The following is a 26,376-nucleotide window of genomic DNA, read 5'->3' as shown; positions in this document are numbered from 1 at the left end:
TTATGAATAAAGGCGTTAAATAGTGAATTAATGACCATCCACGTCTGAAGTTGGGATGTGCATTGTTCATGTTGTCATTTGTTGGTCAATGTGTGTGTATGTGTGTGTGTGTGCGTGTGTGTACAATAAGTAGGTGAGCGCACGGCCGGCGGCGTGGCCACGCGCGCCGTGCTGGCGGCCGGCCTGCCGCTGCTCGTGCTAGATCGATCTAGCCTGAAGTAGGTCAAAATCGTGACTGAGTAGCCCTTTACTTTTTACGCCATTAACACTCATATCATGACCTTTCAGTTCCCCTTAATTACAAGTAAACGACCGCATGGCAGATTCAACGCTGAAAGAATGCCGAAGTTTTGGACTGCGTGCTTTCGAAGTTTTTGTCTTACATAAACAAAACAACAAAGGAAGTTCCTGATGAAATGGCAGTGATCCGCGCGAAGGGCGCCAGAAACAAAAGAAGTCGGCATTAATGAAACGAGATCGTCCGCGCGCTGCCGGCTCCGCTCATTAAACATTCATCGTGTAACATCGTGAAAGGAATGTTTTACTGCGGCGTGTTCGAATAAAGGCTTTTAATGATGGAGCACGATAAATATCGACCCCGGGATGACGTGCCGTGATCGATGCTAGGAGCTCACCTGAGTCGAGTGATCACGGGAGTATAGTTCATGTTAGGTCCGAGCGGTAAGCGGTCGGGGGTGTATCGTGCGGGGCGGCGCGCGCACGGGGGCGGGGCGGCGGGCTCGAGGCGACGTGCGGCCGGCGCGGCGGCGCGGGGCAGACTGCCGCCCGGGGCGCGCGGGCCGCGGCGCGGGGGCGGGGGAGGGAGCCGGCGCGCCCCGTGCAATCATTGCCGCACCACCGACGAGACAACACCCATCACCTCCTCCACGTAAAACCACCAACTTTACTTCCGTCTGCTCAAGACACGGGGCTCCAACGCTGACAACTCATTTGAAATTATGACAAAAACGATAACCATCAGTGCCTCACCTTTTAACTTAGACATAAAGAAGGAGACATAAAACTTTTTAGCACCATCTTTTTGTGACAGATAAAAGCTCTGTGTCTCGAGTTTTTTGTTTTTACGAGGAATTAAATCGGTCGCACAATGGCCGCACTCGCTACGCGCCCCGGGCTACGAGGCTACACGGCTACGAGGCTACGACGTAGCAGTGCTACGAGCGGCGCCTACCCCACGACACTTCGAATATTTTATTCCTGATTCTGCTGCGGCTTACCTTACCTTAAATAGTATTGAGATACGTGCTGAATGTGTTTCTGTGACATCGGGGATTATGAAAACATTGATGGTGACAATGAGGGTGTTGCAAAAAGGGTATTCGTGAATTTTAAAAGTCGTAGAACAAATGTTGTCCAGAATAACACCCTGAGTCACCCCCTTTCGGCTTAGTATACCCTTTTTGCAACAATTTGAAATGCTGCTTCTGCATAAAATTAATCATCATCATCATCAGCCCGTAATAAAAAGTAACATAAGACATATACTTAGCTTCTCAATTCCCTTTTAGTTCTCCATTACTTTCCAGACATTACAGTTAATACTTATTCAGATTTCTTAAATCATCATCAACTAGATAATCTCTGCTGCTTGACTTACGCATAGCAACTGCTGTTAATGCGCATGATGATGTTTAATTATGAGGCGAGGCAGGTTGATTACTTACTATTCCGGTTAAATATTTTAACATCCTGTCAACCACAACTCTCCTGATGAAGTAATGATTATCAGCCTCCTGTCTTCAAGGCCTGTAGTGGTTGCCAGCCACCACCAGCACATAATCATCATCATCATACACAACGTCAGCACTGCTACCAACATTGGATAATCAAACATAACCCCTCAATCTTACGGTTACATACCCTTTAAATGTACCAGTAGAGACGGTTGGGTAAGTAGCTGCTCCGGAAAGCTGACTAAAATTTACCTCGTTAAGGTGCACATTCGTATGGCACGCACAATTTCAATTGCCTCTGAGGGGTCACTCTATATAACGAAACACGAAGTGTCGAAGCGCTGCTGCGCGAGCCCCGACTTTATCACGTTGTAATAAACGTGCAGATTTCACGATAGCTTCCATTCGTTCGTTTTTTGGTGGTATAGAGTAACCCTCCTGATACCGGGATGGCGTGAGGTTCGTCGCGTGACCGCCAGGGGCGTGCGTGTCTACGCGTGCTTTGTTTGTGATTCTTATTTTTTTATTATTAAATTCTTAACTAACAATATGCGGTTTGCTGAATTTGACTGCGATACGGAGTGAACAAAACGTTCTTTAATTAAGCTCTTCATTTCGATTGCCTAAATATTTACATCTGATCACCAACTCCGATGTATTGCAGACTATACTCACAACTTTTGGCATCTCGATCTTCTTGGCTCGAAGTTTCCGTATCATCTCATTTATTATACAGGTGGTGTATTTGTTATACCAAAACCCTGTTAATTAATATTATATACGTAAGAAGTTAATCATTATTTGCTAGTGCTGCAAGCTTTTAACTTTCCTTTCTTGTCCTTAACCTTCCTTGGATCACGATTTTAGTTGCGATAATAATTAAAACTTTATAATTGTGACCACTTTATCAGTATAACTTGATAATAGTTAGCACGCAGTAATTTCTTTGTTTATTTATTAATCTAATATACCTAAGTCAGTATTTTTTATTTAATCAGTTACCTAAATACATACGTTTATAGGTGCAATAATTTAAAGTTCTATAGATGTGGATCAACTACATAATATAATAATTTATCTAGTTAGTTATCAACCGGTCTGAAGTATATCATCGTATAACCTGACAATAGTGTCACCTCATTTTACAAGCCCAAATATAACCTCAAGCACAGCTTATGCTGCAAGACTGCTCAGCTCAGTTTTAGAAGCCACAAATTCCCCATACTTACCTAGCCATTTGACAAACAGGCGTTGCTAACGACGTCGGCACCCCACACACCAGCATTATTGTAAATAATTTGCGTTCTCTTCATAATTTAGCTGAATAGAGTTTGGCGCAGGCCCAAGCCAAGTTTGGCTTACGGGTCGTTACGTTAGCACCACTAACTTGGCGACCCAAACTTGACGGCGAATCACTCGACTTGGGATCATGAAAGTTTACTCACAATGTTAATGTCCCCCCGTTTTTGCACAAAGCGCCTTAACGCTTGACGACGGCAAAAACTACAAGATTACAAAGGAGTGAGTGGAAATGCGGTCTTAAAGATATAAACTGAAATTAAGTTTCAGTTCTGATATTGCCATAACCTAACCTAACAAAGTGTTTTTTTCAACTCTCTTGTTTTTCTTTCTGATTTCATTGATATTAACCACTAATAGACTCTATAGCTTACCTTGTACCACAGACTAATCTAGTATCTACGATAGCACATTACATTACACTATAAAGTATCTGTATCTGAAGTGCTAAAAGGTACCAATTGTTCTATATTGACTGAATATTAATACCTACAAAGAAATTATCTAGAAGTCCAAGAATTAACAAAACATTTTCACATCAGCGATCTATATTTATTTCACCACCAATCTCTAAACAATCTGCTGAGAGGACGCGACGACTCCGTTGTTGAAGTAGTTGATGACCATGCTGAACCAGCTACTGAGGCTCTCGTAGTACGAGGGCTGCGCGGGCGCGTTCACCGTCACGGAGACAGTACCGTCGTTGTACACCTCGCCGGTGGGCACGGAGGCCACCTCAGGCTCGACCACAGCGGGCTCCAGCACCTCAGGTTCTACAGGGGCGGGGACGACCACTTCCGGCATAGCAGGAGAGGGCAGGACCACTGGAGCGGGGGCAGGTACGACCACGGGCATGGAAGGCGCGGGCAGGACCACTGGGGCAGGGGCAGGTACGACCACGGGCATGGAAGGCGCGGGCAGGACGACCGGAGCGGGAGCAGGCACGACCACAGGCATGGCTGGGGCAGGAAGGACGACTGGGGCAGGGGCAGGTACGACTACAGGCATGGCAGGAGCGGGCAGAGACACTGGGGCAGGGGCAGGAGCCTCAACCACGGGCATAGCGGGAGCAGGCAGCGACACTGGGGCAGGGGCAGGGGCAACTTCGGGCATGGCAGGGGCGGGCAGAGACACGGGGGCAGGGGCAGGGGCAACTACGGGCATGGCAGGAGCAGGCAGAGACACTGGTGCAGGGGCAGGGGCAACTTCGGGCATGGCAGGGGCGGGCAGAGACACGGGGGCAGGGGCAACCTCAGGGAGCACGGGCAGCTTGGAGGGCGCCTGCACGGGGAGGGCCTGGGGCCTGGTCGGGACCTCGGCGGAGGCGGTGGCGACCGCCACGAACAGAGACAGGATAAGGAACTTCATCTTTATTTGACCTGGAAAAAAAATACTTATGAGTAATGATTTACATGCAGCTCCCTTTTTGTAGCCGACCAGTGACCAGAACAACAAAATTATTGTTTGACAAAAAGACCTAAGTAAATAGTTATTTTAATTACAACTTGCAAACAAATACCTAGGTCCTAGGTAGGTATATAAAATATACTTACTTGCACTTCGATCGAAAGGTGTAAGTCTTATGTCAAATAAGCGGCACTAGCTAAATTAGGATACCTCGGAAAACATAAATTTGATAAAATTAATCAATGAATTTACAACTTAATTTGTATACTAAACAAAGGTAATATATAATATGGTTATAAATTGATAAATGATAACTAAATATTGCGTTTATTATAGTTATTAGTTTCACAGATAAAGATAATATGGACAGGAAATGATTATTTGTTTTTTACTCATTGCATTTTTGGAAAAATAACAACATCGACGTAGGTATATGTGATTTTTCATAGTTTAGTTACTTAATAAGGTTTTTTTTTTTAATATGATATAAATACATAATTATGTACTTATAGCAATAATTTCATTAATCTTAAAAGTTGAAAATATTTTTTTCTTCACTAGGTATTGCTGACAAAGCAACTAAGCAACGTCATAATTAAGCCCTTTGTAATTATTATGAAGTCACTTGTTTTCAGATTTCAGAGGACTTTGTGTTTTTTACTGACGACTGCTTATAGCCTAGTCATTGAGTATCACTTGTGCAGCATTTTTTTTATACCTACACATTTATGTATATTTTGTACAGCTTGCAAGTTATGCGAAAATACTACACACCCAACGACGTCAGTTCGGTATTGCAAGGATAAACATATTTGGTGAATTTATCATCTGGTTTGACAGCCTGCCTCTCTTATCAGCGGGCCGTTCGAAAAAGTAACTCTGCATGTTTACAGATTCTCTATCATTACTATCACTACATAGTAGGGCATGCAATACCGGAACTATTTTCAATACCGGTATTGAGTTCCGGTATTGCAACTCAATACCGGGATCCCGGTATTAATACCGGTATTAGATTTCCTTGTAATAAATGGCATATATTGTGATTAAAGGTCGTATAGGTCAAAATAAAACGAGAAAAAGCAATGAAATTCAGTTTTTTGTAATAGATTTTTACGAGAATTGAGTATTAGTTTAAATTTTACAATAATTTTTTTTTTTACATCCAGTGTCCGTTTACGCATGGACAACAGTAGATATCAAACGGCCGAAAACTGCATCAAACGGTTGGAAACAAGTGCGCTTTCACAGTACATAGGAATACTATATCTTAATCGCTTTATTATAGCCTAAAAAAGTCCGATTCCGGTATTACTTCAATACCGGTATTAACTTTCAATACCGGTATTGAAAAAAGCGTGAATTTTGCTCCTAATACCGGTATTACGAATACCGGTATTGCGGTATTGCATGCCCTACTACATAGCGCATATTATAAAACAACGCTTTTCGCGTCTGTCTGTATGTACCCTTCGATCTTAAAAACTACACAAAGGATTTTTGATTTAAAATATAGAGTGATTTAAGAGGAAGATTTATATGTACGTTTTATTCCGAAACTCCCACGGGAAAACATTTTAGGGCGAAACAAATCTCGCGGGAAAACCTAGTCTATAATATAAAAATCAATCGCAAAATGTGTTGGTATGTGATTAATAACTCAACAACGACCGGACCAAATTTTACAAATTATTTTTTTATATTTTCCAAGGATGTTTTTATGGCGAGAAATTTCGAATATAATTTCTGGAAAATCCTATAAGTAAACAACCTTTTTTCTTTTTCCCATACAAACGACTGAGTTAATTTAAACCTTATTGCTATTCAATACGGGACGCTGACTATAGATTCCATTCATTTTACTGTTCACGAAAACGATTAATCTCATTTATATTGCAGAATCCAAGGGTTTCATCACCGACATATTAGAAATAACTAAAGACTTTGCAGTAGGTACATAGTATTTAGTATCTGTTTCGTGAACTATAAAATCTGTAGTAGGGCACCCCATGTAATTTTATGAACGCCACCATGTAGAGAATGATAGTGATTGGTTTATTTATAAATACCTCAGGTTTATACGCACACAATATACTGAAAATGTTTTGTATCTAGCAGTTTTATGTCAGCGCATCGAAGGATTTATAGTGTGTGTGTTCAACAGAGTCTTGTTTATTATTGTGAGTACATGTTACTGTGTCTGTTTCTAAAAGTAGGTAATTCTTTAAAGAATCACTGAAATCATTGCTGAAATTTATATAGAATCTCGAAATTGATTTTTTTTATCTATCTATAAAATAGGCGAATACTCATAAGTAAATAAACTAACGTTAATTTATGATGGGACACTTGGCTCGTCGGGAGGACGGAAGGTGGACAAAGGCGGTCACAGAATGGTGGCCTAGAGACGGACGAAGAGCGGTTGGCAGACCACCTGCTATATGGTCCGAGGACATCTGCAAGGTTGCAGGGAAGCAGTGGATCAGAGCGGCACAGGACCGGAAGAATTGGCGTACAAATAAGGAGGCCTATACCCAACAGTGGGCGATAGAAGGCTGATGATGATGATGATGATGAATTTATGATGTGCTACTATTTAAACCGATATGACATACAAAATACACTTCATAATTATTAGGAAATTTTTTAGGTAATTTATTTTAGTGTTCCAGTCTAGTGGCTATGTATGTAGGTAATAATAATGTTTAATAAGAAGTACTAACTTAAGAATGAAATATACACCGGGGTTTATCTTAACTAAATGAGTAGGTTACTTCTTTCTCAATATGTGTATTTTAGCAAACAGTAAGTAACTAAGATACACCTGGTTTTATCTTAACTAAGTCAATTAGATTTTTGTAAATAAGTAACTATATTTTATGAAACACTGAATACTTAAATCAAACATCTTGTGGAAACATTATCAAAGAATGCAAGCACAACATACATTGAAGTCAGTACAGACCACTTATCTTTTCACTGATAGTTAGGTACGTACTTTAAATTGTTTTCCAGGAGATAAGGAAAAGTGACGTGTAGATATCAATATACACTTATCGATATACCTATAGTCGTTTGCAATAGAATCCAACAATCATGTAAACAAACCAAATTGTCACGATTACTCCGTAATCACATACATTTGACGATCAATTATGAACATAGTCTGATTTCAACGAACGCACCATTGTTTTCACATTATCTTCAACACGATTTAACTTGTATTTATAAGTTAAATTTGTTAAAACATTTGCAACGTAAAAATTTCGAAGTATTTGACAAGCTGTCATCTTAGTTTTTTACTCATCGAACTCTATAAGTCATTGAAAAGTTAGTGTTGTTCGTAATCTGAAGTTATTTTATTTTATTTTATTTTATTTTATAATATTTGGAGAACTTACAGCTACAACACAATATGAACATATCAGGTAAACAGCTACTAGCCAATTACAAGTTCCCACATATGGTTCCAAAGGTAAGGATTGAATTCTAGAACCCATCTCTTCGCTATTCAGCGCTGAGACCGGTTCCAGAACTCAATCCTTAGTAATTATACCTAGGCGTTACACGACACCAGCTGTAACACACACTAATACTAAAACACTAATATCTTTACTTAATAAAAACAACTAAGTTAACTAAAACTAGATAAGATAATTAGGTAGACTGTCTTAGGCTTAGACTGACTTAAATTATTTTGTTCACAAAAGCAACTGTTAGGTATCTATTAACATTACTATGTTTCTTACTGAATGGATCAAACTCTGAATCGCTATAAATTTTATTAAGTGAATTACTCGCACGTATAAAAAATGAATTCTGTCTATAATTAGTTTTTACAAGTGGAATTTGCATTATGGAATGGTGACGGGGTAGGCGACTAGGGACATAAAATTTAAGCTTTGCGACTAGATCTGAGCAATCAGTCTTACCATTAATTATATTGATTAAATACGAAATATCGGCAGCTTCTCTTCTTATATAAAGTGGAAGTAAGTGTAGGCGTTTGCAAGACATTTCATATGATTCCTTTGGCAAGTGGAATTTAAATCTTAAAAACCGTATGAATTTTTTCTGAATTTTTTCCAATCTAGAGACGTAATCTTTGTACCGAGGGTTCCAAATTTGAGAGGCATATTCCAGACTACTTCTTACGTAAGCACAGTAGAGAACCTTCAGAGATTTCAATGACCGAAAAGATTTAGAGACTCTCATGATGAAACCTAGGGATTTTAAAGCTTTTGTAGTTATAGCATCTATATGTTGATCAAAAACCAATTTCGAGTCATGTATAACTCCTAAATCACGAATGTTATTACTTCTCTGGATGTGTAAACCTCTGAGAGTGTAATTAGATAGGTAAATATGGATTTTTCTAGTGTAAGATACTGTGTAGCATTTTGAAATGTTTAGATCTAATTTATTAGTATGACAATAGTGGTCAAATCTGATAAGGTCCTCCTGTAAAAGATTTTGTTGCTCAATGTTATTGACTGTGCGAAATAATTTTAAATCATCAGCAAATAATAGACACATAGAATGCTGAAAACAGGAGTCTATGTCATTTACAAAAATTATAAACAGTAAGGGCCCTAATAGGGACCCTTGCGGAACGCCAGAAGGAATGCCAGACCAAGGAGACATAAAACCGTTGAGTACAACAGCTTGCGATCTGTTATCGACATATGAGCAAAACCACCTAAAGAGGTTACCCCTTATACCCAGTCTTAGAAGTTTATTCAAAAGAAGCGCGTGGTCAATTCGATCAAAAGCTTTACTGAAGTCGGTATAGATTACGTCAACTTGGTCTCCCCTATCCATACGTTCAGTAATACAGTCATTCAGTAAAGCTAGATTTGAGACAGTTGATCTTCCCTTAAGGAAACCATGCTGTTGCGGTGAAAATATTGGTTTTAAAGCCGAATACATCTGATCGTAGACAATTTTTTCCATAATTTTGGCAATAAGACAGAGCTTAGAAATAGGTCGATAATTTTCAACAAGCTTTTTTGGTCCTTTTTTATGAATTGGACTTATAAACGCGGACTTCCAAATAATAGGTACGCTACCCTCTGAGAAACATTTTCTAAAAAGAATGCCTATAGGAACCTTTAAAGAGCTAGCACAGTATCGAAGGAAAGATGCTGGTAACCCATCTGGACCCGCGGATTTATTGATATCCAGGTTACAAAGAAGCTTCTCTACAGTATCATCTTCAACAGTAATTATGTGGAGATCACCAGCAGAGTTTTCTGAATTGTCCGTGTTATTTATGTTAACCGTGCAGTTCGATGAACTTGAAAAAGTAGAACTAAAATAAGAACTGAATAAGTTGGCTATTCCTTGACCAGTGTCACATGATGTATTAGAGTAAGTCATTGTCGATGGGAAACCGGAATCACCACGTTTATTTTTAATAAAATTCCAAAATACTTTCGGGTTATCAATTAGCGAGTTTTCGACTAGTGTCAAATATGATTCATAACAGTCACGTTCTACTTTTTTAGCTCTTAATCGTAAAAGATCAAACGAACATTTATCTGATAAGTTTCCGTACGTCTTAAACTTTTTTAAATATTTATTTTTTTCTTTTAGAATTTTAATTAACGCTGTGCTATACCACACGGGATAATTAAATTTGGAACGAGACTGAGTAGGAATATACCTATCACGAAGCTCATAAATTATGTCATAAAATAAAGTTACCGCCTCATTAACTGATAAAGAAGAAAACAAAAGATTCCATGGTTTATTTTCAATTTCTGTGTTGATTTTAGCATAATCGCCTTTGTTAAAAATATATTTTGTTTGTTTAGAATAGGAAAGAGGCAATGAATCAGTTAACATATATTCAATGATGAGTGCTTTGTGATAAGGATCCTCCGGAATTAACGGGTCATAACATTGGGTAACCTCTAAAGTGGTATTTGATAAAATTAGGTCGAGAATTCTATTATCTTTATTTGTTATTAAGTTAAACTGAGTAAGATTGCACAGCGATAGCGTATCAATAAGATCTGTAGCTGGCTCGCTATTTATGTAAGAAGGAGTCACACCTACGTCAGATTTAGTCCACGTAATGTAACTCATGTTAAAATCCCCTGCTATCAAGAAATGGTCTGTAGAATTATTAGTCATAATATTTTGTAATTTATTTGTAAAGTTATGTATTTGCAATTTAAAGGAATTTCCCTCATTCTCTGCACAGATGTAAATGCAGCATAAATGTAGTTTTATATATTTATTTGGACTATGAGTTTTTATTTTAATGGTTAGCCAAATATCTTCCGCGCTTGAGTGCCAGTGGGGGCAAGGTTCGAATAGTAGTTCCTTTTTAATTGCAATCAGAACGCCGCCACCGCGGGTTTGCTTTGTCTTCACATAATCACGGTCACGACGACAGATAAAGTATCTACTTTCAAATAGTTCGTGATCAAATATACTGTCCAAAAGCCATGTTTCCGTTAAAGTAATAATGTCGTAATTATTTAATGCCACATTACGAGAAAACAGCTCCGTCTTGGTACGCAAACCTCTTACATTTTGGTAGTATATCTTATAAGAGATCACTGCATTTTACATTTATTCTAAGCGGGTACAAAATTACGCTACCAAAAGCAATCAAGTAGTTAACAAAAAGCAAAAGCAGTCCCAAGGTAGGATAAAATATCCAAGACTGTAAATACATAGAAATAAGGTTCACAGTTAAACGTGCGCACTTCAAATAGTTCAATATTTTAGTTAAGTTGCTTTTATGACAAACAGTAATAACAGTAAGCAAAGGTAAAACACTTAAGCTCATAATATTATGGTGCAAAATTGAAGCAATTAAGTTAAGACAGGTAAACAGCGTTATCAGTAATCGTCGTTCAAGCTCACAAATGTGCGAATACAAAAGGTTTTTTGTGCCGTTTGAAGTGAATAGATAACCAAAGGCTCTCAAACATTTATGAGTTATTAACATAAAGGGATTTAGTACATATTCAGAAGTGGCGGGTTTTACGGAATAGCAAGATAATTTAGTTAATTTTAGAAATATCCAGATCAGAACGAATTTGAAATACCTTAGAAGTAGCATTTTTGCGAGCCATAATCTTCGAGTGCTTGACCCATATGAATTGAAAGTCACAATTTTTCGCTGACTGCTTTGCTTTTGTAAGAAGCTGCTTGTTAGCCATTGTAAGGTGGTCATTTACGTATATCCTGCTTGAATCTCCAAATCCAATGTTCGCAGCTGTCAGTCCTTTCGAGATTCGACTAGCCGCAATAAAATCCTCTTTCGCGTAGCGGTTTAAGAAAGAGACGATGATTGGTTTTGGTAGACCCGAGTTGCGCGATGGTACTCTTGTTACATAGTTCAGTTGGGTTTTAGTTACGTTATAGTTGATTACAGAACCAATCTTGCTCACCAAATCGAAAAGATTTTCATTGGCTTTCATGGGAACTCCTTTAATTTCGACGTTATTGGAACGCAGCCATTGATCATTATCGTTGATTTGAGCCTCAAGTTCAGTGATTCTCTCTGAATACTCAGTTAAGATGGTCTGATTGACTTCAATTGCCTGCACACGAGCTTCCATGACCGACATTTGGTTCGAAATGTCACTTGATTGGTTTTTTAAGTCTTGCAGATCATTTTTTATGGATTTCACATCTTCAGCCAAGTTAATGAGAGGGGTCAGCTTTAAGTTGATTTTACTAATTTCAGCCATGATATTCTCCAAGGTGCAACCAGGTGTTGATGGTACAGATTGAGATTGAGTAATAGGGGATCTTACTGATTGCGGGTCTGCCTTGCAGTTGGGGCACCTCCAAGTCAGTTTTCGGTCTCCAAGCTTACGGAACCCTTGTTCGGTAACACCCACACATTGGAAATGGTATTCATTTTTGCATGCACAGCATGCCGCTCCAAAGGTTACAGCTTCTGAACACTTTTTGCATTGAACTACCATTTTAACAGTTTGGGAAACACTGGTAATGACTGGTAAAAATGTAATAATTTTGTATACGTGCGCTCACAACTGCTGCCGTACGCGGAATGTTTGCGCGCGGAATGCGTTATCTTTTAATTTTAATTTAATAAATTATTTTAATTTAATATTATTTGAATACAATAAAAAATAATTTTCAAGAGCTTAATATAATTAACCAAAACGAAAAAAGGAAGAGGAAGAAATGAAAAAGCTCGACGGCATTTAAGACACGGCAAGCGATGACACAGTCGTTCCATTTATAATTACGGTCACCGGCGACACTTCTGATAGTGATGATGAAGAAGACGAAGATTTAAATTTGTTTTAATAAACACTTTTTTATATATAATCAGTTTTATTTTATAGTCTATGACTTATATATTTAATCTAATTAGAACACTATGACATCACTATGGGCATAAACAATACGCTGTCAATGTCAGTCCGCCATATTTGTTTACATCATTGTTGGATTCTATTGCAAACGACTATAGGTGTAGTGGTTAGTGATCCTGAGTACCTGACTGCTATGTCGAAGGTCCCGGGTTCGATCCTCGGTCAGGACAGATATTAGTTTAAAGACATAAGTAATTGTAAGTAATAGGGTCTTCGATTGTGTGATATCTCCAAACCGACTGCCAAGCAATACCTAACCCTTCAGTCTTGCACGAGACTCATGTCCTACAGTGGATTATTACAGGCTAGGCGAGTAGGAACCTAGGAACCAACAATTTCACCTAAAAGAAAAAAAACATCGGCTTAGTACCTACTATACCTACGATTTTACGATTCCAAATTGGATGGCTTGTAAAATAAGCAATATTAGTATACTGTCTGTCGTATAGATTTCTACAAATAGTGTGGCTGCTTAATAGTTCACTATCGATTGTCTATCGATAGTTTTATGATCTACGTATCGATCCTTCCTATAGGTAAACAGCAATACTACTGATTGTACTATATCTGTACACGTTTGTTGGACCTGCCGTTCCAAAATCGATTGCAAGACTATCTAGGTATCCATTTGTCGCCAACAATCTCTACCTTACCATTTTATTTCAGAAGAAATCAAAATGGCTGCCCATCCAACTGTCAGATTGGACGACGTAGCACGCGGCATCGAAGACGCCACCACCAACGCTTGTTGCAAGAAGGTTCTAGAAGGTCTTCTCAACGACTACATGGATCTACAGTATGGAAATGAAAGTGACTTTACCACTGGTAAGCAGGTCCTACCGTCAGGAGTGACCGTCGAGGTGTTGGAAAAAGCCATAGCAGATGAATCCACAGAAGTGATATACAAGAATGTTTTTAAGACCATTCTAGATGTGTATAAATCCGGTGATCTGACTCCACGGACGGAGAATGATGGCACTGCTTGGGATCCTAAATTCAAGCCGGTGTTAGTGGTGGTTAGACCGAATAAGTAGTTTCCTTGTGTGTAATGTAACATGAAAGTAATTATGACAACTACAGAGCTATTCAAATTTTAATGTAATAATCAGAACAAATAACTAAGTACTTATTATTAAATAACTTCTACATCTTACGCAAATTTATTCGTACCTATCCTGAGGCTATATCGATATACTTCATATCTTGAAACCCTTTGTTCCCAGCCATAAAAAAACAGCATTGCTTATCTGCCAAAACCATGGAAGTAATAAGCAACTAGTTACAGTGTTACAGTTGTATGTGCCACGTTGGGAATTAAGGAAAAGGGTGTTTCAACGAGTAACAGAGTGTGGACTGATGGGAATTTTGAACATAAAATTCCCAACGAGTAACAGTGTGACTGGTTGAGGTGTGACTGGCTGGGAACAAAGGCTTGAAACAATATATTTTCAGGTTTTAATAAAATTATAGAAGTAAAGAAAAAAGGGAAGTCACAATACCATATTACGATTTATTTCATTTCGTATACTCTAGGTACAAAGGTGGTAGCATGTACTACTGTTTAACAATATTTAGTTGCTTTAAACACGGATGGGGCGAGCCTGGTTGAACAGCGAGCCGAAGATCGAGTTGATGATGGTGGGGCGAGTGGGGAGCGCGGCCACGGCAGGGGTCTCCACGATGACGGGGCGGGTGGGGGCGGCCTCGACCACGGAGATGGGAGAGGGGGCGGCCTCAACAACAGTGATGGGAGAGGGGGCGGCCTCAACAACGGTGATGGGAGAGGGGGCAGCCTCTACAACAGTGATGGGAGAGGGGGCGGCCTCGACAACAGTGATGGGAGAGGGGGCGGCCTCAACAACAGTGATGGGAGAGGGGGCGGCCTCGACAACGGTGATGGGAGAAGGGGCGGCCTCAACAACGGTGATGGGAGAGGGGGCGGCCTCAACAACAGTGATGGGAGAGGGGGCGGCCTCAACAACAGTGATGGGAGAGGGGGCGGCCTCAACAACGGTGATGGGAGAGGGGGCGGCCTCAACAACAGTGATGGGAGAGGGGGCGGCCTCAACAACAGTGATGGGAGAGGGGGCTGCCTCAACAACAGTGATGGGAGAGGGGGCGGCCTCAACAACAGTGATGGGAGAGGGGGCTGCCTCAACAACAGTGATGGGAGAGGGGGCGGCCTCTACAACAGTGATGGGAGAGGGGGCGGCCTCAACAACGGTGATGGGAGAGGGGGCGGCCTCAACAACAACAACGGGAGAGGGAGCGGCCTCAACAACGGTGATGGGAGAGGGAGCAGCAGAAGCGGCGGCGTCAACAACAATGACGGGAGAGGGAGCGGCCTCAACAACAGTGATGGGAGTGGGGACAGCTTCAACAACGGTCACGGGGTTGGCGGGGTTGATGGGGGTGGCGGGCACGCTGGATTCGGCCACGGTCACGGGGGAAGCGGCAACAAGCTCATCGGGGAAAGCCTGAAAGTAACAATAAAATTATGTTGGTGATCAGCATAAAAAATATGTTGTACCTACTACTTTAGGTATACTTTGGGACTACTTACTTTATGCAAAGAAAGAAACATCAAAATTTAATTATTTAGGTAGGTACATAAAGATCTTTTCACTTTACTAATAATCAAACTTTCCTTGTGAGTTGCGGAACTCTAAAAAACAAAAACAATAGGTACTAACCACAGCCTCGTTGTTCTTGACGTTGATGATGATCTGGACCAGAGGCGAGTTGTTGGAGGCCTCGGGGGCGGCATCGACGGGGGCGGCCTCGATGATGGGGGCGACCACGGCGGGGGCGGGAACGGGGGCGGCAGCGGCAGCGACCTCGGACACGGGGAAAGCCACGGCAGCGGTAGCCTGGACAGAAAACACTTCTTAGGTCCTGGTTTTAAGGCACAAGTATCATTCGTCGGTACTAAATTATTGTTAAGGATTCTTACAAAAACTTAAATAACATGAGTTCATGTTTGAATAGTCACTGGGAGGGGTGGTTGTGACGTTCTCTCTAATTGATACCTACATGGTAAAAATATTTAAGTAGTATTTAATAGAAGTCTCAAGGGACCCTAGGGCTGGCTCTTACCTCGCACAAAGGCTAAGCATCGCTATACAGCGGGGTAACGCGGCCAGCGTCTTGGGTACCCTACCCGACAGTGGCAGCGATCTGGCCAGCATCTTCTTTTTAGTTTAATTTTATATTAGTTAGTTTTAGTGAGGCATTAATAATTATAATTTAATCAAGAAGTACTATGTAACTAATAGTAGGGCATAAATAAACAGAAGACAAGCCAGAAGAGTAAACCAACCAACCCTTATCATATAGAGCCCCAAGGTTACGAAAATAAAGGGAATAGTTAAAACCTTAAACGGATATGCCCAATAGGGTGCCCTTCCACCAGAGATATGCTATGCAGCTTAACTATCCTAGAGCTATACTATGTGGACCATTAACTATGATAGGTTGGTTATCAAACGCCTCCATATCAACGTAGAATAAGACGACTCTGGTGAAAAAGCACACATTTAAGTTGCATCCATCCACATTCAACACAAGATAACATAGAAGGTCTCCAGGAGACCCGTGCCCCAGCAGTAGGGTCGAGAGGATTCCTGAATAACAGAAAAGAATCATACCGCCTGGTTGCCGGCCCACAGGGCGTCCATGACTTCGTTCAGGGCGTCAGTGAGCGCGGGGATCAGGGCCGGGTCAGTGCTGGGGTTGTCGATGGCGGCCACGATCTGGTCGAGGCTCATCTCCGTGGTGAGCGGGGCGGCGAACGCCACCGACACGAGAGCGAGGACTGCGAGGAATTTCATGGTAGCGGGCGGGGGAAATTCTGGAAAGTGGTACGAGTAGTAAGGTTAGCGGATGTGTGGAGACTATGGGAGTGCTGAATGTGTGAGTGAGCTGATGGCTCGTGGAGGATTATGTATTAGCTGATGATGTTGCGTAGACTTTGAAAATGTGAATGTAATAGGGTTATGGAAGGTTGATGAGTTCAGTCTCTCTATCCAGGCTTCTATCGTAGCCATATAGGAGAGAGACTCAAAATCGCCAGATAGTTTAAATACCGGCAGTGATTGAATTTTATGGTGATTTTAAATTATGAGTTATGACAAACTTCACGAGTAAATATCTTGGTAATAAGCAGAGATAGTTACTTACCAAACCGTAATACGGTATTATTGATTTCTGAGAATCCTTTACTATTTATACAAAGACGAGTTCAATATTAATCACAAAATATCTTTATTGCATTGTAATTTTGATGATATTCGATGTATCTATCGAATTGCTTTATTGCATCTGTAAATTAATAAAATAAATTGCTTATCAAAATTATCTACCCTGATCTCCTATGAAAAACAGTTGTAAGTACCTTTAATACCTAAGGTCATTTGGGTCTACAAAATTCAGAGTCCATCGTCAAGATAATCAAAGGTCGAGAGGTCATCTCAGCCTATCGCACTACCAATCACTTTCTCGACATCACCAAAGGTTAACTGGTAGAGAATGCGTAGTAGCATTAAGGTCGCCTTTGTACAATTTTTTTTTATGTGCAATAAAGAATTTACTTATAATAATAATACCTAATAAGATACACAACGGCAACGGTCTACACTTGATATTAGGTAGCTAAGAATATGAAACATATTACTATCCTTTTGAAATCATTGGCTAACAATATAGGTATTTCTCAAAGGCCGATTCGCCACGTCAATCTGGTAGATACAGCCTCCGGTTACACAAAACCGACGCTGCGCTGCCACCGGTACAGTAATTGCTTTATCTAGCTGGCATAGCGCCCCCATAGGTCTTCAGGGTTGTAGGTTGTGGACGACACACGAGATCTCATGCACAGCTTCATTCATGCCCCGCAAAGGCTGCCAAGTCGACGCAGCTTAATAAATGTGTACTTATCAAAAAGTTCGCTGATCAGGAAGCGACAAAGTGTCCCTTTCAACACCATTTGTGACGTTATCTGAGAGACTCCCATCTAAAAATGACTTTCCTTGCGCGACCTGGCTAGTGTGCAAACCGACTTCCATACAGGTCCACAGCAGCTTAGTAGGACAGTATGACCAATTGGGTATTCTCGGATAGGTAAATAAATTGTAATTTTCTTATGTGGAGTTCAACGGTTCATGATTAGAATCGGTACCTAATATGAGGTAGGTATGTCACGTTACCTTTGCACCATAGGGCGCGAGTCCACCGAATTTCATGTGACGTCGTATCGGTACATAATTATGATAAATTAAATACGTATACCTAATGCTAACAGCGGATATTATAAAAAAAAAGTATTATCAGTCTGTTTTTGTGAGCTAGACAGATTAACCAGTCACATTGCCGTAATAAACAATAATCTTCAGCCTTTGCTACAGAGTGCAGTAGGTATCATCATGTCCTGATAAATGGAAAGCACCAATGGATTATCATGGCATGACGGAAACATGATTATAGGACTGCACTCATTTATCTATTCAACCATAAAGCAATTACGTAGGTAGTTAGATACAAATGCCTAACTCTTCTTACATCTACATACCTACGTACCTACGTACTAATTTATTAATTTGTACAGAATGTTAAAAACGGGTATTGTAATCTGAAAAGGAGGTGAGTCAGGAACAAAAACCATGAATCCAATATACACATTATTTTTATTTTTACAATGAAATTTCTTATAATTATCTTATTTCAGTTTGTTACACACTAAAATTATAAGTAATAAACAAAACAGTATGATACAGTGAATTTAACTTTATTTGTTTCTTAATTATAAATTCCATACACAAATTTACATAATAATTATTATGATCAATTAATTATCAACGGGAAATAAATTTTGCTAGACTTTTCATACAAACAATATTTCTCGGTCATAGATTCTTATGCTGAAACTGTTATTTTCCCTATTGCCATATTTTGAATAACGTAGCGTACTGTACTGTACCGTCTACCTCCTCAAAGTGCATTTCCATATTTTTTTTCAATTGCGAACTACCACAAAATAAACTTCTAATTCTGTAGACGACAACAATATCATTGGTCCTTTAAATTATTATTTTTGCGGGCCGGTAATTTAAGTATTTAGTCTCCAAATTAAAAGGGCCTTACCACAAAAACTTAGGGTGACTCGCACGAAACATTTAAACGTATTTAAACCTATGGCTGTCTTGCTCTGACACTATAGTGTGAGCAATTGATTTAAATACGTTTAAACGATTCGTGCTAGTCACCCTTAGACAGCGTTCAGCTGATGTTTAGCACTGTACTGTTTAATACTACTGTTAAATTCTGATATAGATAGTGTTACTGCTGAAAAATGCCTTAAACTGACAAATATCTTTTTAATCACCAGTTAACTTTGTCTAAACATTAGTGGTTATACAAAAAGTGTTACTTCTTCAAAGGCCTCTGCTATACTCTATGGTTCAATAAATTATACTCTATGGCTCAGCGGCAGATATAGCGAGCAGTCGTCGGTAGCTACCGGCGATGGACCTCGCCGCTAGCAGTAGCAGCTCCCGTCTGGACACGCCCGTGCACGCCTCCTGCCACTCTGTGTGAGGGACCTGGAGTGATAAAAGATTACTTTATTGATGCAACGTATCGTATACTTATACGGTCTACTACGCTCTATTGAGCGTACTTGTGTACTTAACAACTTATCATATTTTTTTTTAATTCTAGTTTCCGCAAGCGCATTTATTCTCAAGGGTATTGTAAACTGAGAAATATGTTCACCAAAAAAACTCTTCTTTATTGGTCATAGAACTATTTACTATGCGGAGTAGAATTATTTATTCACGTATTTCGAATAGTCGTAGTCAGTTTTTTTTTATTTAGAATGAAGAGCTGAAATATCCCCTCCCTTTCTGTTTACAGTACAAACATTACGAGGTTTCTAACACAAACATAAAGGTTATAGGTGACATTCCTGTTACCAGGCAAATGCCTAGAATCTAATTTGCAAAAAAAACCTCCCTATGTCATCGTCATGCCACCATGAACCCACCTTTAGACTATCAGCCATGATGCTCCCTATAGTGATATCAAACCCGGTGTCTCCGTGGGCCGAGCCCGCCGCTGAGCCCGCGCGCGCCGCCGCCACCGCCGCCGCCGGCACCGGGGTGCCTGGAACAAACATCAAGGGTCAACAATTGTACAAGGTGATAAAAAGGGTAAGTAATACGCCGATAGGAGTCACTCGGGTCAGGTGGTCATTCTGAGCTACCGCTACTCTGTAGACAAGACACATAATCTCGGCCATGCCTCAAAGTTTGACTGGAATGATGTGAGTAATTAGTATTATGTCTGCAAACTGAAGTTAGCCAGCCATTAACCGATAACAGGGGTTAACGAGATTTGCCATTGAGACCACACTCGAGCGTAGCGGGTCAGTCGACCGACGACAGACTTTGAAAGGCGACCGATGAAGTAAGTAAGTGGCTGTATGAGGAAGGCCCAGGACAGAATGTTATTGCGCGTCATGGTAGAGGTCTACGCCCAGCAATGGGTGATTGTTGACTGAAGATGATGATGATGATGAGATTCTCACCTTGTGATTGCACTTGTAGTTCTATGTCGAGCGAGGGCTGTGACAGTACTATTAGGCTGATGTCATACCACCTGGAACAATTAAATTAACCGTTTAGTTAGGCTGCTTTTTATAGAACGTATATTCACTATGCGTTACAATTTTACGGCAAAATAAACTCTAACCCCGTTCTTCATAGACAAGTTATAGGACATTTTAGCTATTGAACTGTTTTTTCCCTCTCTTTCAAAGGGGATAACTTTATAGCATCAAGACTAACCTGTCATTAACAGCTTCTTGTAGGAACCCCTCGACAGCTACAATAGGTACGTTGTCAGTGAGACTGCTGTGCGTGGACCGTATGTGCGCGATGCAGCCGCATAGCCGACCGGTTGTGCCGCCGTCACGTCGACGAGGTTAAAGCCTCATCACAATAAAAGCCGCTACACACTATTGAAACGCCACGTTCTATTTTCTATGACTAGAATCACACTATAAACATCCGACGTGACGCCATTATCGGAACAACAAAACGCGTGGCGTCGGGTCGCGTGTTCATATATCTGTTTCGGCCTTAAGACTCACCTGTCATTAACAGCTTCCTGTAAGAACCCCTCTACAGCTACAATAGGCACGTTTTGTTTTGTCCCTCTCTGTCAAAGAATAAGGGGGTAACTTTATAGCATCAACACTCACCTGTCATTGACAGCTTCTTGTAGGAACCCCTCTACAGCTACAATAGGCACGTTGTTGGTGAGACTGCTGTGCGCGATGCGTTTCTTTCTGATATAATCTCTAAGGTCATCACAACCGCTGTCTATTTGACAAGCTGTCTATTTGACAAAGTCTGACTCACCTGTCATTAACAGCTTCTTGTAAAAACCCCTCTACAGCTACAATGGGCACGTTGTTGGTGAGACTGCTGTGTGTGGACCGTATGTGCGCGATGCGTTGCTTGGCCGCCGCGTACGCCGCTGCATAGCCGACCGGTTGAGCTGCTGTCACGTCGCTTTGCGCTGGGAAACCACTAAGGGAATAATTAAGTACTTCATTAAGTATGATTATTTAAGATAATAGAAAAAAAAATTAAGTATAAGTCGGATTAGGAAGGAGAATTGAAAAGTCTACGACTAGCATACGACATGGGATAGCATGAGTCCGTCTGCATTTATTGTACATATTTTTTTAGCCTGCTGTATGTAAATATGAATTGCATATTTATATGCTCACACCTGACATCCCGGAACGGTTAGCTAAGGCCTCAAAGACGACACTTTTCACCTCCGCATGTTTCTCATGATTTGGAATGAGTACATAGTCAAGTTACCCAAGTCCTTGGGTCTACCTTTTCACGCGAGCTACAATCACAAAAACAGCAACAATATAATGTAACTCACTGCACGGTGGCCTTCCCGAAGACGGCCTGGAACGCGTCGCGCACCGGCGACACCTTCACCTCCTTGTCTGATGCCACCACCAGGTACAGGTCGCCGCCGCTGTCTGGTAAGGTGGTAAGATAAAAAATATATTATTTTATTTGCTAGAATAATGGTCAATCATTGGTGGTAAAAACATTCAATAGGCACCAGGTAGGCTATGGTCGACGCAACCAAACTGTATTTGCGTACTGATATACCTACCTATTTTTGCTATTAAGGTAGATCTCATAAAAATATGTTGTCCGTTAATTTCTGGGCTATAAAACAGTAAAGTTTAAACTACACACAAATACTAATTAGTTCATTTGCCCAAAAAACAACTATGCGATCAATAGCGTTTGCGTAAAACGTGTACCCAGTATTTCAGCTACTATTTATTTGACAAACAAAACTATTATCATTTACATGACAAAAAAAACTTTTTCATTCACATAGCCACTTACTCAGATAGTCCTTCATCTGCGGGTCCAGCGTGGTGATGACGGAGTCCACGGAGCTGCGCGCTCCCCCACGTCATTGATGTACAATAACTCACTCAGATAGTTCTTCATCTGCGGGTCCAGCGTGGTGATGACGGAGTCCACGGAGCTGCGCGCTCCCCCACGTCATTGATGTACAATAACTCACTCAGATAGTTCTTCATCTGCGGGTCCAGCGTGGTGATGACGGAGTCCACGGAGCTGCGCGCTCCCCCACGTCATTGATGTACAATAACTCACTCAGATAGTTCTTCATCTGCGGGTCCAGCGTGGTGATGACGGAGTCCACGGAGCTGCGCGCTCCCCCACGTCATTGATGTACAATAACTCACTCAGATAGTCCTTCATCTGCGGGTCCAGCGTGGTGATGACGGAGTCCACGGAGCTGCGCGCTCCCCCACGTCATTGATGTACAATAACTCACTCAGATAGTCCTTCATCTGCGGGTCCACGGCGTGGTGATGACGGAGTCCACGGAGCTGCGCGCTCGGCCACGTCATTGATGTACAATAACTCACTCAGATAGTCCTTCATCTGCGGGTCCAGCGTGGTGATGACGGAGTCCACGGAGCTGCGCGCTCCCCCACGTCATTGATGTACAATAACTCACTCAGATAGTTCTTCATCTGCGGGTCCAGCGTGGTGATGACGGAGTCCACGGAGCTGCGCGCTCCCCCACGTCATTGATGTACAATAACTCACTCAGATAGTCCTTCATCTGCGGGTCCAGCGTGGTGATGACGGAGTCCACGGAGCTGCGCGCTCCCCCACGTCATTGATGTACAATAACTCACTCAGATAGTCCTTCATCTGCGGGTCCAGCGTGGTGATGACGGAGTCCACGGAGCTGCGCGCTCCCCCACGTCATTGATGTACAATAACTCACTCAGATAGTCCTTCATCTGCGGGTCCAGCGTGGTGATGACGGAGTCCACGGAGCTGCGCGCTCCCCCACGTCATTGATGTACAATAACTCACTCAGATAGTTCTTCATCTGCGGGTCCAGCGTGGTGATGACGGAGTCCACGGAGCTGCGCGCTCCCCCACGTCATTGATGTACAATAACTCACTCAGATAGTTCTTCATCTGCGGGTCCAGCGTGGTGATGACGGAGTCCACGGAGCTGCGCGCTCCCCCACGTCATTGATGTACAATAACTCACTCAGATAGTTCTTCATCTGCGGGTCCAGCGTGGTGATGACGGAGTCCACGGAGCTGCGCGCTCCCCCACGTCATTGATGTACAATAACTCACTCAGATAGTCCTTCATCTGCGGGTCCAGCGTGGTGATGACGGAGTCCACGGAGCTGCGCGCTCCCCCACGTCATTGATGTACAATAACTCACTCAGATAGTCCTTCATCTGCGGGTCCACGGCGTGGTGATGACGGAGTCCACGGAGCTGCGCGCTCGGCCACGTCATTGATGTACAATAACTCACTCAGATAGTCCTTCATCTGCGGGTCCAGCGTGGTGATGACGGAGTCCACGGAGCTGCGCGCTCCCCCACGTCATTGATGTACAATAACTCACTCAGATAGTTCTTCATCTGCGGGTCCAGCGTGGTGATGACGGAGTCCACGGAGCTGCGCGCTCCCCCACGTCATTGATGTACAATAACTCACTCAGATAGTCCTTCATCTGCGGGTCCAGCGTGGTGATGACGGAGTCCACGGAGCTGCGCGCTCCCCCACGTCATTGATGTACAATAACTCACTCAGATAGTCCTTCATCTGCGGGTCCAGCGTGGTGATGACGGAGTCCACGGAGCTGCGCGCTCCCCCACGTCATTGATGTACAATAACTCACTCAGATAGTCCTTCATCTGCGGGTCCAGCGTGGTGATGACGGAGTCCACGGAGCTGCGCGCTCCCCCACGTCATTGATGTACAATAACTCACTCAGATAGTCCTTCATCTGCGGGTCCAGCGTGGTGATCACGGAGTCCACGGAGCTGCGCGCTCCCCCACGTCATTGATGTACAATAACTCACTCAGATAGTCCTTCATCTGCGGGTCCAGCGTGGTGATGACGGAGTCCACGGAGCTGCGCGCTCGCTCGGCCACGCGCTGCAGCAGCCCGCCCGACGACACCGCGCCCTTCACCCATGTGAGGAGCCCGGAGCCTGGCATGACGTCGCCTGGGAATGTTAACAAGTACCTAGGTTATAAACAGTTGCTGTATTGTTAGCCCGTCCGTCGCCACCGCGCCCTTCACCCACGTGAGTAGCCCTGACCCAGGCATTACGTCACCTGGGAATGTTAGTAGGTTGTTTATAAATGGTTCCTGTATTGGTGATTGCTGTTGCTGCCCTATAATAATATGTAAGTATATGTGATAGTACCACAGGCATATATGACTAGATTCCACAAATGCACTCATTTCTATGAGAAACGGCCGAAATTCGTATAGGAATTATTAGGCCTGGGTCTCCTATTTACGCCGCAGGTCGCGTCCAGCGTCACGCCGTAGGCCGCGTCACGATGCTCACTATAGAAATGTACTGATGCGGTCTCCCTCACACGCCGACGTTGGCGCGTAGATGTAGTGAGTATCGTGACGCGACCTACGGCGGTGACACTTGACGCAACCTACAGAGTAAATAGGAGACCCGGGCCTTAGCAATGGCTTTTTTCTCATCTGTCTATATTATTTATGCTTAGATCTTTAAAACTACACATCTGAGTTTGTGGTTTTTTTAATAGTTAGAGTAATTTGAGAGGAAGGTTTATATGTTTATTGTGTCCCCGAATTCCCATAGGAAAACCTTTAATGTTGAAGTGAAGCTCACAGGAAAATCTTATATATACCTAATAATTATAGTTCTTGAAAAATTAAAATTATACACTACCCAGACCTAGCTTCTCAGCCTCTGTCGGTGAATCTGTGAGTGACTCCGGGGACTGTGCGGTGGCTTGTGAGTCATCTGGGGATCTGACGGACTGCACTGGCATTCCTTTGCTTAGAGGTATTGCTGGCCTGAAAACAGTAAAATTACACAATGAAAAAATCTATCAATAACTTTAAATTGAATTTGAGATGGAGAACTATTTAAAGCATGATCAGGTAGACCATTTTTATTTAGTTTTCTCTATTAGAAAAAGCTATAAAGTTCAATTGTTACAAAAATTAATCACTATTCTTTATATTATGTAATATTATGTATATACAGGGTTATTGGTAAGTAGACCGGATCCTTTCAGGAGGTGATAGAGGAAGGCATTTCCAGTTGATTGAACACTATAATGCATTATCCAAAACTTAACCATTTCTTAAGTTTTTTTGAATTTATTGCCAATATTTTATGCTTAAAACCGAAAATAAAAAAAACTAACTATATAAAAAAAAAATTGTTGTTATGCATAGGTAACACCTTAATAAATTAATTAAAATAATTTGGTAATCCTCCTGAAAGGATCCGGTCTACTTACCAATAACCCTGTATATTTTTAGATTTGTCTTAACTGGGTGGATTGATATAATACATGAATCAACTAACGTGAAAGTTTCCACAGCATCAGGAACACTAGCAGGCCCAGGTTGCACCAGCATCGGCTGCACAGGTGCGGGTGCGGCTGCAGGAGGCAGTTGAGATTGTGGTATCTACAAAATATCAAATTGAACATATAACTGACATTATTTCAGTTCTTTGAAATACTGTAGTTGTTTTTAAATTGGGAAGTATATGATACTCATTATTCTTTGTTTGTTTCTCTGTGGCAAAAAGAAGTTATTTCCTTTCTTACATTTGCAGTGATTTTGTCACTAAACTTGTAGGACATGAAAACTTGAGTACCTATATAACAGTATTTTCATTTCTAGTTGGCACACAAGTACCAGGTATATTTTAGTGCTTACGGGTGTAGTGACGAAGTTGGGCAGCTCCGCCGGGGGCGCGATGCTGGACAGCAGGTTGCCGGAGCCGGGCACCGCCGCTGGAGTGGGCGCCTCCGGGATCTTCTTCCTCTCCGGATTACTCATGGTTGATTATCTGATCTGGTGACTGCAAAAGTAGAACAATGCGAAATCGTGGTTGGAAAACTATGAACAATCTTATTGCTCGGTGTGTGTATCAGCTGTATCTCATAAGCGTGAAAGCCGTGAATGTATTATTTTAGTTTAATCATAG

At 41.8% G+C, this 26,376-nt stretch overlaps 4 protein-coding genes across 12 annotated transcripts in view; all 4 read right to left on the bottom strand.

Moving 5' to 3' along the window:
- Nucleotides 1-769, bottom strand: part of LOC119690624 (sodium channel protein 60E-like) — a 146,350-nt gene extending 145,581 nt beyond the window's left edge. For all 5 annotated transcript variants that reach the window (XM_048627963.1, XM_048627964.1, XM_048627965.1 and 2 more), the window contains exon 1: nt 636-769. The gene's annotated coding sequence lies outside the window, so the exon portion shown is untranslated. The remainder of the gene's footprint in view (nt 1-635) is intronic.
- A 2,754-nt stretch (nt 770-3,523) lies between these two features.
- On the bottom strand, nt 3,524-4,705 carry LOC125490024 (vegetative cell wall protein gp1-like). Its single transcript, XM_048627986.1, has 2 exons — nt 4,547-4,705; nt 3,524-4,372 (listed from the first exon to the last, which is right to left on the bottom strand). The coding sequence occupies exon 2, from the start codon at nt 4,359-4,361 to the stop codon at nt 3,564-3,566; it is 798 nt and encodes a 265-aa protein (XP_048483943.1). The 5' UTR covers nt 4,362-4,372; nt 4,547-4,705; the 3' UTR covers nt 3,524-3,563.
- Nucleotides 4,706-14,259: 9,554 nt separating this feature from the next.
- On the bottom strand, nt 14,260-17,090 carry LOC105395498 (calphotin-like). Of its 4 annotated transcripts, none has more exons than XM_048627982.1 (5): nt 16,949-17,090; nt 16,417-16,619; nt 15,463-15,639; nt 14,683-15,246; nt 14,260-14,502 (listed from the first exon to the last, which is right to left on the bottom strand). In XM_048627982.1, the coding sequence occupies exons 2-5, from the start codon at nt 16,597-16,599 to the stop codon at nt 14,350-14,352; spliced, it is 1,077 nt and encodes a 358-aa protein (XP_048483939.1). In that variant the 5' UTR covers nt 16,600-16,619; nt 16,949-17,090; the 3' UTR covers nt 14,260-14,349. The 4 variants fall into 4 exon arrangements, with proteins under 4 accessions (XP_048483939.1, XP_048483937.1, XP_048483938.1 ...); XM_048627980.1 differs by having other exon boundaries at nt 14,260-15,012; nt 15,043-15,246; XM_048627981.1 differs by having other exon boundaries at nt 14,260-15,012; nt 15,115-15,246.
- Nucleotides 17,091-19,219: 2,129 nt separating this feature from the next.
- Nucleotides 19,220-26,246, bottom strand: LOC105394800 (protein PRRC1). Of its 2 annotated transcripts, none has more exons than XM_048627997.1 (9): nt 26,106-26,246; nt 25,747-25,850; nt 25,099-25,226; nt 24,241-24,387; nt 21,728-21,830; nt 21,187-21,357; nt 20,352-20,422; nt 19,809-19,927; nt 19,220-19,365 (listed from the first exon to the last, which is right to left on the bottom strand). In XM_048627997.1, exons 1-9 carry the CDS (start codon nt 26,226-26,228, stop codon nt 19,240-19,242), a joined length of 1,092 nt encoding a protein of 363 aa, XP_048483954.1. In that variant the 5' UTR covers nt 26,229-26,246; the 3' UTR covers nt 19,220-19,239. The 2 variants fall into 2 exon arrangements, with proteins under 2 accessions (XP_048483954.1, XP_048483955.1); XM_048627998.1 differs by having other exon boundaries at nt 25,105-25,226.
- Between the last annotated feature and the right edge of the window lie 130 nt (nt 26,247-26,376).

This window comes from Plutella xylostella, chromosome 19 (assembly GCF_932276165.1).
Source record: "Plutella xylostella chromosome 19, ilPluXylo3.1, whole genome shotgun sequence".
In the NCBI taxonomy this organism is placed as follows: Eukaryota; Metazoa; Arthropoda; class Insecta; order Lepidoptera; family Plutellidae; genus Plutella; species Plutella xylostella.
This window is presented reverse-complemented; position numbering and strand designations above follow the sequence as displayed.

Coding starts and splice junctions, on each gene's coding strand:
- LOC125490024 (XM_048627986.1), bottom strand. CDS start 4,361: ATGAAGTTCCTTATCCTGTCTCTGTTCGTGGCGGTCGCCACCGCCTCC.
- LOC105395498 (XM_048627979.1), bottom strand. CDS start 16,599: ATGAAATTCCTCGCAGTCCTCGCTCTCGTGTCGGTGGCGTTCGCCGCC. Junction 15,640..16,416: donor TGTGGGCCGGCAACCAGGCG/GTATGATTCTTT, acceptor TTTTCTGTCCAG/GCTACCGCTGCCGTGGCTTT. Junction 15,247..15,462: donor TCAAGAACAACGAGGCTGTG/GTTAGTACCTAT, acceptor TGTTACTTTCAG/GCTTTCCCCGATGAGCTTGT.
- LOC105394800 (XM_048627997.1), bottom strand. CDS start 26,228: ATGAGTAATCCGGAGAGGAAGAAGATCCCGGAGGCGCCCACTCCAGCG. Junction 25,851..26,105: donor CCAACTTCGTCACTACACCC/GTAAGCACTAAA, acceptor GATATTTTGTAG/ATACCACAATCTCAACTGCC. Junction 19,366..19,808: donor TCATGGCTGATAGTCTAAAG/GTGGGTTCATGG, acceptor TTATCACTCCAG/GTCCCTCACACAGAGTGGCA.